This window comes from Pterocles gutturalis, unplaced genomic scaffold, assembly GCF_000699245.1.
Source record: "Pterocles gutturalis isolate BGI_N339 unplaced genomic scaffold, ASM69924v1 scaffold35383, whole genome shotgun sequence".
In the NCBI taxonomy this organism is placed as follows: Eukaryota; Metazoa; Chordata; class Aves; order Pterocliformes; family Pteroclidae; genus Pterocles; species Pterocles gutturalis.
In genome coordinates this window covers 808-17,137 of record NW_010121632.1, presented here as the reverse complement: position 1 = coordinate 17,137, position 16,330 = coordinate 808, and the positions used below count along the sequence as shown (strand labels likewise).

Sequence of the window (16,330 nt, the reverse complement as noted above, 5' to 3'; positions counted from 1 at the left end):
TAAATCTGGAACTTATTGTTAGTATGATTAGTGACAGTCAAAATGCAGAAGATGCCTAATGGAAGGGAGAGTTGAGCCATGGGATTGGCAGTTTGGGTTACTAGCACTCCAAGACTAAACATATTGTAAATGCCAAAGTCAATGACTTAAATAAGCTAGCTAACCCAGTTTTAGAAACAGATAGTAAAATTTAGTATTGCTCATTAGATTTCCACTTTTTCAATCTGAATAGACTCTATTTGTGAATTTTGGTAGGGCTGAACCTATTTTGTCTCGAATAAAAGAAGATCGCACTGTTATAATATCACCAGTATTTGACAATATTCGTTTTGATGACTTTGAGATTCTTCAGTATGCAGTGGCTGCAGATGGATTTGACTGGGCACTCTGGTGCCTTTATGAACCTTTACCACCTGAATGGTATGCTCTTAAAGATGAAACAGCTCCAGTCCGGTAAGTATGAATAGCATTTGAGAGTGAACCAAGATACATGATATCCAATGTAGAGCTAGCAGAAGGAAGAAGATATTTCACAGGTGGTGGGATAGATACCTATGAAGCACATTCTATCTAGATAGTTGGTTTGGAAGTATGGGTTCTTTAGCAGCCCTGAAAATCTAAGGATATCACTTGCAGGGTTGTATTACAGAACCTGCCCTGTGCTGATCCTGCTGTCAGATTTTCAGGCAATCCCAAAGTCATTGATTTTTCTGTCTTATGTTCGTTCGCTAGGAGTGTAGAGGAGCACTATTTATTGACTGTACAAGATGAACTGTGACCCCTCTCCATGTTTGCCCAAGAACATAGAGAGAATCTCACAACTTTGGTCCACAACTGCACGTCTGAGCTGTGAGGACTCACATGGATTCAAGTGGTGCAGTTCTTTCTTTGGAGATGTTGGAGTGACATATGATTACAGTGATCTTGGGCAGCCTTTTTCAACCCTTTGTGTATCACACAAAAGCAAGAAAAAGACATGAACACAATACACACAGCTGTTGCACCTAAAGTGACCCCTTACTGCTAGGCTTAGGATCTAATATATTTGCTTCTGTTCCTGATACCTTCCTTAAATGCTCAGATTAGTTTATGTGTTCAACAGAAGATGGTTACTGGTACTATTCAAAACCTCAATTGACAGTGATTCCACAATCGCCTTTGGCAATGGGCTTTAGTGTTTAAGTCTCCTTAATGTTAGGCAAAATTTCATAATGTCCAACCTAATTCTTCCTTGCTGCAGTTTAACCTGATTTCTTTCTTCTTGTTTTACGTATGTGAAAATTGTTGTTACATCTGCTCTGAAAATAGATCTAATTCTTTAAAAAATATTAGACCATGCTTTTCAGACCATTACTCAAATTTGCTGTCTTCTGGATTCTTTAATATTGATCCACATGTTGCTCTGAATTAAATATGTTACTCTCTCTTGCATACAACTGGAATCCTTCTGGAAGTTCAAGATGTGATTGATGGCTAATGGCCTTTATTTCTATCACTGTTGCTTCTTTCTAATTTTGCTTGTTTGATTCTCCAGGAGCCCGTCTATAATGGGGATTCTTGCTGCAGATAGGAAATTTCTGGGTGAAATTGGTGTACTGGATGGTGGCATGCACATATATGGAGGAGAAAATGTTGAACTTGGCCTGAGGGTAAGCCCATTTTTTCATCTTTTTCTGAAAGACAGTGAAAAGTAGTATGTGATTTTTTTGAAAGCACTTAGGCTGCTGGTTGTTGTCCAAAGCATGGGTTAGTATTTCAGAAGACTTATGTTTTATTTTGGATACCAAAGGGAAGTGATAGATTTCCAAAAGTGTTTAAGGCTCACCAGCAGTCTTTTATTGATGCTGCTTAAGGATTTTTACTCCTGACAGAAAAACCTGGTTCAGTGAGCAAATAGTGAATCTTGCAAGATCTAGTTCTCTGCAGAAATTTAAAGTGTATGTCTCTTGGCTCAGCAGAAGAATAAGATAAGATCAAGTTAAATGCATTAGGGAAAAAAAAACCAACCACCAAAACAAAGCCAGAAAGAGGTCTGTATGCCCTAGAAAATAATGTGTTCTTCAACTTTGGATGTCTTCAAATCAAGAATGGACGCCTTTTTTTTTCTGCTAGAATAGTTTTATCTGGAGTGTCTTTAGTTACTAGGGAACACATGAGAGCACTAAAAATTCTATTGATGAGTATTTTTTAGAAGTGAGGGTGGCCGGAGACATTCTAAAAGACCTGAGAAGAAAAAAAATAAATGTAGTGCTTATCACTATAAAGAAGAGAAAGGATGGTAGGACGTGAGAATTATAAACCTGTTAGCAAGACTTAGATGTCTAGGAAAAAAGGGTTTGATTATTCTCTTTCTCTGTAAATACAAAAACTAGTAACCAGGAACCAGGAAGTCAGTAACCAGTTTCAAAACGAACATGAGGAGAAGGTACTTCATTCTTGCAGTAGCAGACCAGACCAACAGGCCAGGGACAGACCTCCTTCCAAAGAGTATTGTGGATCTTAAAAACATGCAGTCATTTGTGGGGAGACTGAGTAGTGATGGAAGAAAACCCTACTCAGAGTTAGTAAACACAAGTGAATCACAGGAATATGCAGAAAGTCCCCCGACCTGAAAATAACTGGGGGCTGTGAGAGGTAACATATGTATTTGTCTTGTTCTTAACCTTCCCCGGGAGTAAGTTTGCAGTCACTGTGAGATACAGAATACTAGGCTAGATGGACTATTGGTCCAGTATGGGAATTTTCTCATGTTCTTACAGCTTTTTCTTTTTTGTTCTGGTGTCTATTAGTAAGCACATGAAAGATAATACAGACAATATACATTTCTCTGAACAAATAATGTCAAACAAGTTTAGGGTTTTTTTCTGTAACAGGGTAGCATGCTTTGTGCAAAGAAGAAAACCAGCAGTAATTAGGAGAAACATGAGGAAAAAACAGCTACAGAGGAATAGGTTGGGGAACATCCAGCTAGAAAAGAACTGGGAGTAACAGACTTTGTATGAGTCAACATGGCCACGCAGCTGGATGGGAAATGACGGCATTGATGATCCTCCTCTTCTACTGCTAAGTTCTCTTCTGGAGTTGTGTTTTGATTTCTTGGACCATACATCAGGAAATCTGAAGGAAAGAACAAATAGAGTTCCTGCAATACATGACATTATAGCAGAAATAGGTCTAAATTAGGTTTTTAGATTTGTAGATGAGATGATCAAGAGGAAATATAGCAACAGTCTTCCAAACATGCTAAATCCTGTGTTAAACAAAGCCCCTGTGTATGAGGCACAACACTGAGTCATGTGGATTTACTAACGTGGGTTGATACTACATTGGAGATGTTGACACATCAATGAGACTGAAATGTCACACGTCATCACCTCATGTCTTGTGAGGCAGGTTGTGAATTAGTATTTCTGTTCTGTTGCTTGAAAAAGCATTTACACTTTATTCTTTATTGCCCTGCACCATTCACAGTGGTGGCAATGTATGTCTACTCTGTAGTCATTTACACATGTGCTGGAGGTGAAAACAATGGAGAATCGGTTCAGTCAAAACACAAAGCTGCTCTGAAAATTGACTGTAAAAATGGTATTACAGATCTCTGTTTATTTTCATCCTGAGGGTTTCTTGTGTCAAATATTCTTGGTTAGCACGCAAGTAGCCTCTCATGTTTTTCTTTAGCTGTCTGCCAGTCCTGGAAAATTTAATGGGAACATGTGAAGGAAGTAGATAGCAGATAATGGAGCACTGAATGATGATCCCTAAACTAGGACAACAAGTCTGCATTGTGCAGTGCCATGTGTACTTGCCAGCTTGAGCTGTTTTCATAGCTGCACACCTTTTGAAGAGCTTCCACACTTACACTGGTTCATGTATAGTTGGGTTCAGTGTGTTTGTCCCAGACCTTCAGTACTTTTGAAGCATTGACAGTGGCCTGCTTAGGTATCTCTTTAAATTCCATGCAGATATTTTCCAAGAATCCACTGGACTTCTTTCTCTTGAATTTTCCCTAGTGTGTAAGATTTTGCAAGACCGGTTTTGCTCTTGGCATGTCCTGGGCAATGTCACTGCTTCTGAAGGATTCAGGCCCATAACCACCATAGTATTTAGCAGTCTAGCTCCTACTGAGAACCGTTGGAGGTATGTACCGATTTGTCTTAGTTCATCTATGACAATTGATCTGAGTGCCTTGTCACAGGAACCTGGTGAGTAGTTTTGTTAACAGTGATGGCAAAGAAAAAGAAGAAAGAACATGCCTTTACACTCCTGGACCTGTGATAGGGCTACACACAGTAGAAATCAAAGGTATTGAAAAATTATTTTAATTCACTTGAGCCAGGAAATGGATGTTTGAATGCTGAGCGCATGCCAGTTCACCTGGTGAAGGAGTCGGGGAGCAGAAACGGAAGCACTTTAACAAAAAGTGCAAAGAGTTTGAATAAATACCTCAAATTCTCTCTTCTTGACCTAGGCCTGGCAGTGTGGAGGTAAAATAGAAGTGCTGCCCTGCTCAAGAATCGCTCATTTGGAAAGAAATCACAAGCCTTACTTACCGGACTTAAGCATCGCGTTGAAACGCAACGCCTTGCGGGTAGCCGAAGTGTGGATGGATGACTATAAGCACATGGTCTACGTTGCATGGAATCTTCCAATTGAGGTGGCAATGTTTGTCTGTGTTTCAAATTAGAATCCAAAGTCTAAAATTGGTAAAATAAAAGCATATTGTCACACAATAAGATGCCTAGAGTGGTTATAAGAGTCACTATGAGAAAAAAAATAATATTGATATGTTAATAGCTATTGATATGTATGGCATGCAAGAGCCATGATCAAAGACATGCTCCTCTTAGGCTCAGACCAAGAGTTGATGTCTAGCTTGAGGAATATAAAATGAAACTATTTAACATATATTTTAACTTTTTTAGGGAAAGTTGGAACATTTTACCTGGAATGTTCATAATTATACATGAAAGAGCATGTATCTAGTGATCTGGGTGTCCCTGAATATCTTCTAAATGGGCAAAATGGAACTTTAAATAGAGAATTCAATTACTCTTCATCACATACCTGACGACTTTTTTAAAGTGAGCTCTTCTCAGTGCAGCCCAAAGTTCTGCTTTTGTTTTCCTGGAAGAAAAAGGGGAAAGTCTTATAGCATCCTTGGAAGGTTGAAAAATGGTAATACCAGGAAATTAAGAATTTTCCTTTAGTAATAATAATCTAAATCCTTTAAATTACAGGGTTTTTTCTCCTTTTGATAAACTTCAGTACTGCTGAATACGGTTTTAACTTCTCTCCTGCACAAGCTGTTGAAAATACTGGAAGCATCGAGACCAGGTCTTTTGACTATTGATAACTTCAGTTAATAAAAAAAACCTGTTTTGAATTTTCCAGCCTGCATTTCAGTGGATTTATGGATCTTTAACAAAGGAAGAATAGCCTCCCACCTCCCTGTGTTTTCCTGGATAGATATTAGAGAAACAAATTAAAATACATGGTGATACAGCATAAATTAAAACTTCAGAATAATACACATTCCTTCCCCGTTTATTAACTATTACTGTAAATATTTGGAATTTTTCATCTGAAAATGCTAGTCATCAAAAACTAAGCTGTTGGTAGGAACACAAGTATCAGTTTTAGCACTGAATGAAACTTGAGTAAAACTTGTTCATCTTTAATGACCCCTTTTCTCTAGGATGTACAAGTCTATTTGAAATTCCTAACCTAACTTATTCGGGTCACAGACTGCATTTTACAGAACTGCTTAAAGACATGGTGTTAGCTCCTGTTGGACTGATTTCTGTCAAACTTTCTTGTTGGAGCTGTTCCACTTTGTATAAGAAGTTACATAGTTTTGGAAACAATAGCTTGAATCTGATTGCTCCCATATGAGATTAGCATCGTGGTCAACAGACTGGTGATCAAACTAAGGTTCTTAACAAGCTCTGCCTCATTTTTCACTTTGAGCTAGGTTTTTTTGTCGGTATGAAAACTATTTCCTAGCCACATCTAAGTTTGATATTCTTTATATTTATGAAGTCATAACATGTTAGGTTTTCAGTAATTTATTGGTGCTTTTAAGCAAATGTTCTGTAATTCTGAAGTTTAAAAAGTTTTAGGTTTTTTTAATGAACTGTTGGGATTTTTTTAATGTTATGAATAGATAATATGGACAATTAAGTCTGTATTTTCCCTAGTTTCCCAGACCACGTTAATGTTCCAAAATGAAATATGTTGTTCTTGCAGAATCCTGGAGTAGACTTTGGAGATGTTTCTTCCAGAAAAGAGCTAAGGAAAAAACTGAACTGTAAAGGCTTTGACTGGTACATAAAAAATGTCTACCCTAATTTGATACTTCTTCCTGACATTGTTGGCTATGGAACAGTAAGTATTGAGTCTGTTTATTTGAAATATGGAAAAAGTCATTAGCTCAAATGTTATGAAGATCTGTTGTGAATACAGTTTTACTGATTATGACATATGTTCCTAGAAACTTTAAAAATACTTTTACATGTCTTTCTAGGCACTGAAGCTTTCCAAAGTGTTTTTCATAGAATCATAAAATTAAGGTTGGAAAAGACTACAAGAATCAAGTCCAACCGTCAACTCACATATTCGTTGTTAGTCTAGAATTTCTAAACTGTGAAAGAGACAACTAATCATCCAGGCTTCAGTAGCTTCTTAATATAGGTAGGCATTTTCTAGACCCAAGCTGGTATACCTTGCTGGAGCTAGGCAGTGGTACACACCTGTTTGGAGCTGCCAGGTGACTTCTGACATCGTGCTACCTGGCACAATGTCAATGGGTCTTTGAAGGATCTTAGACCTGGATGAGGCTTTGAGCAACCTGGTCTAGTGGAAGGTGTCCTTGCCCATGGCAGGGGGTTGGGAACTAGACGATCTTTAAGGTCCATTCCAACCCTAACCATTCTATGATTCTATGATTTGCTTTTGATGTTTACTGTGTTTTCTACAAAGGTAATCTGAGGTTTTTTTTGAACCTGTATTTTATCTCCCATTTCAGGATTTGATGCAGAGCTCTGAATAAAGTCGCTTTGCTTTCAGGACAGTTTCTAAAATTACCAGTGGGGAGTTGAAAACAGGATTGCTGTTCCTTACTGAAATTTAATGTTTTCTTCTTCAGATGAAAAACACATTGAAAGAAGACATCTGTATTGATCAGGGCCCTGTCCCTGGAAACACGCCAATTATGTATCCCTGTCATGCATACACACCACAGGTAATGCAAACAACCGATCAAATCTTCACATACGAGCTGTTGCTATCTGTTCCTTTCAAGGCTCCCCAGGACCATGAAATAGACACTTCAAAGCTATTATCTCTGTGCTATCTAAAGGGGAATATTAACCTTTACTTCATTAAATTCTGCTCCCCAATGCAACTGGCAGCAGAGCAGGTTCCCGTGGAGATCTAAGCGCATTAAACTAAGGCTTTTGGTTTAGACTTGCCAAAAAATTGTGAGACCTCGTGTTGATACTGACTGATCTTGTTGATTAACAGAAGACCAGTGGGATGAATGGGAGAGAGATGGAGCTCCTCCTCACACCTCACAGCCTGTCCTCTCAGTAGGAGGGATGCTAAGGGTTACCATTCAATTGTAAGCACCTTGCTTTTTCCATTGGAAAGGAGAAAGATGTTGTATATGGTCAAATTTGTGGTTTAATTACAGAGAGATTATTGGATGCTGGTGCTGTACAGCTGATACATTGCAATATCAGTTTTGGAATTGTCTGCTGTCATCTGCTGATGAGATTTCTGTGGTATTTTAATTCACTGACAGTGGTGTCACCTTCCATTTCAGCACATCATTTATCACAGCACTGGAGAAATGTATGTAGGAGGTTTACATGCCCGAAAGAATACAGTTGATAGATGCCTAACAGACCCTGGGAATGGGGACAGGCCAGTTTTAGAGCAATGTGACACAGCTGTGAAAAAAGGTCTGAACTTGCACTGGGATTTTAAGCAGGTAGGTGGATTTCTATATTCCCCACATTTCAATAAGCTTTCCCATTATAATGAATCCTTAGATACTTCCCTTGCAAAGCAGTTTCCTCAGCTTCAAGACTTGCAGGTGCCACTGGCAAGAGCTGTGGTAAAGTTGATTGAGGGGTGTGTGATGTTAAAAACAAGGGGATGGTCACAGAGCTGAAGTTGACTGAGTTACCAGAATTTAACCAGTTCTCACTGGTGAATCATAGCCACTTATTTGTCCTGCAACCATCTGTCAGTCTTGGTGGAATCAGCTGGTTTAAGCCTTTTACTTGACAGTTTCTCTTGATTTTTAGCTGGGCTGACTGAAAACACTCGCTTGCTCAGTTATCACACACAGTTCAGCTAACAGGCAGGGAATGTGCAAACCCAGGTGCCTCTGTTGCTTTTGTTGGTCTGACTATACATTGTGAACTCTCTCCACTGTCCACCATCTGTCTTCCCAGTCTCCTCATGGGACCTGTTAGTCTTAGGGGAAAAGCAGGCTGTTGTCTTGTCCTGCTCACTCTCTGGTACCACCTTCTGTACCGGCATCTGAGCATGGAAATCGTTGTTGGAGATCAGGCTAGGTTCACCCCTTCTGAGCCCACGTTACAGCTGGTGATGACAGCCTTCATGCAAAGTTCACTTGTCTGCATTTGTCCAGAATTTGTGCCAGCCGATGCTGACATGCTTAAGATCACAAGAGATACTTTCCTATTCTGTATGCAGTGCTTCTGAATACAGAATACGATAATACCATCTTAGTCAGATAGTCCAAGACAGATACTGCCACACTGCTGGGGCAGGATAAACAGGCAGCAGCAATAATGATGGGGAGCCAGGCAGCTTCTCCCCTCTCAGGCAGTTCAAACCTTATTAGCTTTATGTAATTAATAATTAGTTAATTTCATGTGTAATGTATGAGCCTGTTTACTGTACCCCTCTCGGTGAAAAACTAAGCAGGACTGGTAGAGAACAGCGGAGTTGAATTGGTGAAAGACAAAGGTTTCAGTGCTGTGCATCAAATAATATAGACCTACACGGTCTGCAGAAATTCTGCTAACATGGGCTGTCCTTTATCTTTAGTCTGGTCTGTAAACACAGAACTTAGAAAAAGTTACAGGTATGTTTTTTGAAGATTTGGACCCACCTTAAAAGTAAACCTTCTGCTCCTTGTGTGCATTCAGCATGATCACAGTGAAATAACTGTCTGCCTGAAGGAGCCAGGTAAGATCCTGTTTGCTCTGGAGCCCAGCCCCTTAGGAAAATCCTCATTTCCGGCATGATGAGTTGACTTAACCACACCCTACTGCGTTCACAAAAGTTGGTACTGAAATACTGACTTAGAGCTAAGAGATTAATATTCTTTTTCCTGTTATTAGCTCTCTTCTTTCAAAACAGGATACAGTAATAAAATTTACTGAAATGATTTTTTTAATTGTAAAAATAACCAAACCCGCAAAAACCAAACACTGCCACCCCACCCCCCAAACTCCAAAAAGCAGATACAAAGTAAACCTCCAAGTATATTTTTAATATACCTTGGACAGTTCCATAAGCTGTTCTGCTTCGTTAGCCTGAGGAAAAGGCAACGTTTTTCTTTCAGGTCTGTGACCTACTGGTGTTTTCAGACATATCTGAAGAGGCCAAGAGAATTGCTTCCTGACTGAGCACTAAATTTTTAAGCACTCAGATTCTGTCATATTTTCTTTCCTTTTATAGGGATCAGCCATAATCAACAGAAGCACTAAAAGATGCCTCGAAATCACAGCAGACAGTCCAGCTTCATACAGACTGGTAATGCAGACCTGCACAGGACAAAGGTGGAATATCCAACACACAGTTAAGGACTGGGGGAAGAGAAAAAATCTGGAATAGGCGACAGCACTGAAAACATTGACCAGAGGACTTTTTTCCTTGAAAATTGCTGTGTCCATAATGCAGCACCGAAAGCAATGATTTCGAGTTTACACAGGATTTTACAGTGCCACAGTTATTGTAGGAGCTATGAGCTACTCACGCAAAGGGGCAAAGGTTCATCTCATCCCATTCTTGGGGCATCACTCCCCTGAGTTTCCTCAATTGGGAGAGGAAATTGCTCTCTTTTATTATCACTGCAGAGAAGCAGTTATGCCTAAGAGTGTTTCAGCCCACCTGAGCTCCTTATGATGTCCTTTGGAAGTGCCTGTCTCTGCTCATTAATGAAAGACCCGTGTAAGGTCTCTAACTTTCTAACTTTGGCACTTCAGTTAGGTATGAAAATTTAGAAGAAATGAAAGTGGGTCTGACTTCCTTTTGTACACAGAGTTTATCTCAGGTTGAATTGGACCATTTTTCTTGTCTTGTGTCATATAGATAATGCAAAACTTCTTGTCAAGATATGTTCATAATAGTGGGTGGAATGAAATACATCCTTGTTGTTCTGTCCCTATAACTTGCCTGGGCATGATTTAATTTCTCGTTAAAGTTTATTAGATTCAGTAGTGTGCCACACTAAGGCTGTTTTATGTTTACCTATGTGAAGTTGGTTTGTGCTAGCCAGCTGATGTCATGGATAAAATCCAGTCAAGCCCTTGGAAACAAGGGGATTCAATCAATAGTTTTCGCAAACCAATACGAGGCCAATGCAGTAGCATATGTCTGGCAAAGAAGCTAAGTAAAATACGGCATGAGTTGCTAATGGGAGGCAGCTTCAAGGTAGACATCCTATAAATTCTTGTAGAAATCTGGTCCTGATATTCAGGATTGGAGTTGCACAAGCTCTTCATATAGGACACTCTTACAATCTGTGGTCCTTAGGGTCTGTATTTTTCAGTTCTGGAAACTGATTATTAAAAATGCCACATTGTAAACAGATTGGATTTAAATTTCTAAAACCAACTTTTATTCCCATGTCCTGGGTCAAAGCCAAAAACACCAAAGAAAGAGGAACATGTGCTCTGGTGGTTTTCTGCATCTTCAACAGTATGTCTTACCAAAGTCAAAGGACTAGCATTTTGCCAAGCACAATGAAGACAGTGGGAGTTTTGCCAGTACAACTGAAATGATAATCTGGCCTACTGGTGATGATGAATAAAAAGTGATTACATAATTAGTTTTTCCACCTTAATATGCCCTTCAATAAAATGTAATGGACATTTGAAGAATTTTGTTTTGAACTTAGAATTTGGAAAACATCAAAATGTTCCAGAATGTCTAGATTTTCTGGTTCTTAATGTGTGGCCTCCAGTTATACAGGGGAGACAACTGCTCTCATGAGACCCCCCCCCCAGAGTATTGTGTTCAACTCTAGGACCCCAAACATAAGAAAGACATGGACCTGTTGGAGTGAGTTCAGAGGAAAGCCACAAAGATGGCTGGGGATGTTCAGCCTAGAGGAGAGAAGGCTCTCGGGAGACATTATAGCAGCCTTGAAGTACTTAAAGGGGGCCTACAGGAAAGATCTGGAGGCACTCTTTATCAGGGAGTGTAGTGATAGGATGAGGAGTAACGGTTTTAAACTGAAAGAGGGTAGTTTTAGATTAGATATGAGGAAGACATTTTTCACTGTGAGGATGGTGAGGCACTGGAACAGGTTGCCCAGAGAAGCTGTGGATGCCCCATCCCTGGAGGTGTTCAAGGCCAGGCTGGATGAGGCTTTGAGCAACCTGGGCTAGTGGGAGGTGTCCCTGCCCATGGCAGGGGGGTGGAACTGGGTGATCTTTAAGGTCCCTTCCAACCCAAACCATTCTATGATTCTATGAAAATACTTCAAATATTTTGATTTATCTCACGAATGAGTTGTTTTAATTTCCTGAAGTCTCTCCACAAATGTTGCTTTTTTGCCTAAGTTTGTGATGAGGAAAGATAGTAGCCATGATAGAAGAACTCAATTTTCAGGTAGCTCTTTCTGGTGAGGCTTGATGAGACATAAATAATAACTCAGTGGTTTTGATGTTACAGTAGTAATACATTGCTTTCACTAGTGATACTTTTGAACCTGGAAATTCACTGCATGATGAAGCAACTGACGCATGATTCCTCAGCAAGCCTGCAGTAGAGGTAGGACTCTACTACACATCGTGTGTCATGAGAAGGCAGCTATGATTGCAGCACAGCATAAAGAGTGGAATCTCTTCTTGACCTGAAAACCAGTCAATCGCCAAACTTTCAGAAATGCAAAAAATCACCTCAGCTCCTGAAAAATGACAGGAGAGTACTGCAGTACTCGTGCTGAAAACAGGTAAGAAACATAGGCAAGAGTTTTTAATGGGTGTGCAGTTGCAAAGGAATGGCATGACTTAATTCAGAGCACGTATAAACAAAATGACCAAGGCACGTGCTACTGTGAAGGCAGGCCCTCCTGTCCTGCACTGTGGAGCAGTAAAACTTCCCTCCTTGGTTTTGTGCTCAAGCAAGCTTGGCTTTATGGCATGTGCAACAGGAATGCACCTTGGGAGGAAAAATTAGAAGAGGAAAAAAGGTGGGGTTTTTTTAAGGTCTGGTGGAGTGGGGAGAAAAGCTAGTCTGGAGACAGAAACTATTTAAGGGACTGCTAACTGACAGTCTCTTTAAGGGGAAACTAAATCAGAGAGCATATAGAATAATTTAGACTGTCACCAGGGTGTTTGTTTACTTCGGACCAAACCATGTGTAGTGGATAAAAAAAAACCCATTGCTTTCATTCTTTTTTCCCCCCTGATTTTTCCCATCTAAATTTACTTGTTTTCCACTCTCTCTGTGAAACTAGCTCTTTTGAAGCATTATGTGTACATGTTATCAGTGAGGTATAGCCCTCTGCTTGCATTGAGAACAATTCAGTCAGGATCAGTGGGCAACCTTTAACAAAATATTTAAATTTTATGTGTCAAAAGCAAGAGTAGATTATCAGGAACAGAAAAGTTTGTCAGAAAAATTATTTTCAGAAAATTAGATTATTTACTGCTAGCTTCACTTGCTTGCCACTATGCATGTCCCTGTCACAGCACAATTTTGCCATCCCTACACAAGACACAAATAGATCACTTTGTTCTCAGGTTTGATTTGTTATTCCTGGGCTTTATTCACCCTACTGAAGCTGCTATGTACCTGTTTTCCTGCACGTATCTTCCAGCAGAGTGTGGGTTTTTTCTGCTGTGTAACCTATGAATGCATGTTTTTTTGGAATCTTCAGCAGATTGGGAGCCTGAGCTTTCCCTTCTGCTGAGAGATCTGGGTGATATGAGGACGTCGACTGGTTTGACAATTAAAAGCCAGCACTGAGAGAACCAATGGGTAAAGCTGCTCAGTCAGTCACCCAGAAACCTTCAGGAAATCATGCAAGCCTGAAGACTGACAACGAGATAGAGGGTCCATCAGTCACACAGGGTAAATCAGACATGTCCTGTCCCTTGTTCCTGGAAAGTTATCAGTCATGTTTGTAATCTCAGATTAGACTTCAGGCTGCTTTTGCTGATTTTGGGGAGGCTCCCTGTTACTTCAGAGCACGTTTTTTCCATCTGTTCACTGTGAATTTACTTGCAGACCCTAGTCCTCCCAAACTCCCCTCCCAGACAAGTCGAAATGGTACCTTACAGTGTGTGTGTTTGCCTGCAAAATTCCCCAGAAATGTGCCATTTGTTGCTGAGTGCCCAAAGGAACAATGATAATGGCAGTAGCTTTGAAGTAAAACCGTGTTTACTTGAGCCCTACTGTGGCAGATGCACAGAGCTCTGAATTCAGTATCATGATAACTGTTCGCTTTTAATGACAAGTGTATTTCTGTTACAGTGGTTCAAACGAGATTTGCAAATATAGGTCAGTTTTGTGTAGACTATTTAGCAGAAATTCTCACTGTGTTATTTATGCAAGTCTCAGTATTCAAATCTAGGAACTGCCTGGTGTAAGTAGAAGCCCGTGTGTAATGGCACACGTCCCAAAACTACTGTTTTCTGGGGAAGAGTAGTTTGATAAAGGGGGAATACTTCTCTTAGACCACTTTGAAAAGGTATTGCCAATTCACCATATTTCAAGGAAAAGAGATGCAGCATCAGAGCTCTACACTGACAGCCACATCCAAAAAAGACCGAAACAAATATGTACAAACCACTGATGCATGAAAACTCCACCTGATAGCTGCCATGCCACAGAGTTGCCCAAGATTGCTTCTGCATCTTATTTGAACTTCTGTGTGTCTGCTGTCTTTTTTGTTGGATGCTTGCAGGTGCCATTAGCCTGGATGAACTGAGCCTGGTTCACTCTTCACTCCCACTGGAAATGGTCCCTAAATGTGTTCAGCTCAGTCTTCGTTGAGTGCCATGTTTCTGGGACTGCCATGTTTCTGGCATGCAAGTCAGTTGATTTAAGTAAGACCATACCATGCTGCAATCTGCTGTATAATTGCACACTTAATTAGATTCACAGTTTGTTACCTATGTCCTACTGTGAACAGGGCTTATTGCTCTTTAGGAGGGAAAAAAATTTTCTGGTTATAACTTAGAAAAGCATCATGAGGGTTTATTTTCTCCCTGAAGGTATGAGTTTCTTTTAGAAGAATCTGCAGAACAGATTAAAACTCAAGTAATCACTGTTCATTAAATGTCTGTGGTTAACACCCCCAATTAAAGGTATGCCCTTCGGCTTGTAAGGAGAAAGCCCTGAGAACAAGATGATAATGGCACACATGCATGCTGATGTGGGATAAGCAAGGATAGGAAATTTCAGTATGTGAATTCTGGAGTAGCTGCCTGGTGGTGAGATCTTGCACTACGCTGAGATAATTTATATCTCTGCCCTCAAGGGATTAGCTGTCTCCTACTTCAGACGGCCAAATTTGCTGTTACTTGGTCTTCTACAGCATACCTCACTTCAAAGTATCTTCCTTATGTTCCTTGAATCTGCCTTAAAACTATGTGTGTGATGGGTACTCCTTGTGTCTGTAGGCGAACACATAATAGCCTTAATTTAACACTGTTTTTCTGAGAGAGGCCCGGCTTGGCTCAGCCCTGCTAAACTTAAGATGTTATAATCAGACAAGTATGTTGCAATGGGATGCAATGGGATTATAAAATTAATTTATGTGAATTTTATTTGCTCTTGTGAAGGACTGCAAGATACAACTGGGAGGTAACTGAACAGCAAAGTTCCCTCTTGGAGAACTGAAATAATTCTGAAAGTTGGACTCTTTAATCTGTTATAATGGACTTGGTTTACCATATTTCACACCTCACAGCCTCATAGCACATATTCTTGAATGTTAGGAACAGTAGAAGCAGATGTGCTACTTAGCGTCTTCCAAGTTGCTATCCCAGCTCTGTTATACTGAGACCCTGCAGTGTGACTGTCATGCTTTTCTCCAATTCATCTGCAAGTCCCAAGAGCACAGTATGTTATCAAAAGAGTGTGTAAGGTGAACAGAAGGGAGTAAAGCTTAACATTTCTTAAAGAGAGAAGGTACTGTGCAGGGATGAAGCATTATTTTGAGGTTACCTCTTTGGCTACCCTGCAGCATGTGTATGTCATGAAGGAGAAGAAGCCAGTCCATATTCACAGCTTGCTTTTGTCTTCCACTATCTCCAGCATCCCAACTTCCAGGCCTCAGCAGACAGTGTCCTACCAGTTCCACTGCTCTTTTACTTAACACTCCAACCAGGGCAGTTGATAGTGCTCTGAGATGCAGGGCACAAAACAGCATCCACCTTCTTTTTTCATTTGATCCTTCATAGAGAAAACCTTCCATACTCTTTGAAACAAGATGAACAAACGGGCACAAAAATTTTCTTTCTCATAGTGTTCTCCTGCTTCCTTCCTATATGGAAACTGTAAAAATGGCTGACTGCTTAAAGCCTCCACAGACAGGGTTTTTCCCAAAGCATGATGCTGTAATGAGCAGTATTTCAAAGGTCATGTCAAATTGTCCAGAATTTTAAACATATCAGAAACATAAGCCAATGTTTCTCACTGTAAAGGAAGAGTCCTTCACAACATCTTGCTGGTGCAAAAAATATGGTAGATGATTGCATTTCTACAGACCCTGCTATGATACTGTAAAGATAAGTATTGCATGTTCCACTGAGAACTGTCAGTATTTAAAAGTGTGTATTGTTAACTGTGCTGATGGTCAAGGTGAGGATGTCAGGAGAAGATGATCTACAACTTTGCACTAAGTGTCACTAGAGGAATGAGCAAAAATGGACGGAAGGAAGGGGGAGGGAAGTTAGTTGACGGACAAGAGTCTGTGTCAAAGCATCTCTTAAATGAAACTGAGCGTTAGGATGTGGGGAATGGCCTTATCTGGTTACAGTTTTGGGCTATGAGACTTCACTAAGCACAAAAAACAAATGAGGCATGGCAGAGCTGAAATCAGAAATACAAAAGT

The 16,330-nt window shown here is 40.1% G+C and overlaps 1 protein-coding gene across 1 annotated transcript; it reads left to right on the top strand.

The window, feature by feature from the left end:
* Window positions 1–232: 232 nt before the first annotated feature.
* GALNT8 (polypeptide N-acetylgalactosaminyltransferase 8) lies at window positions 233–9,873 on the top strand (the record flags this gene model as incomplete). Its single annotated transcript, XM_010077301.1, has 7 exons — window positions 233–453; window positions 1,535–1,649; window positions 4,469–4,654; window positions 6,247–6,384; window positions 7,145–7,240; window positions 7,823–7,990; window positions 9,718–9,873. Coding segments are annotated over 7 exons (1,080 nt in total), but the record flags the coding sequence as incomplete, so codon positions are not given.
* Window positions 9,874–16,330: the final 6,457 nt, after the last annotated feature.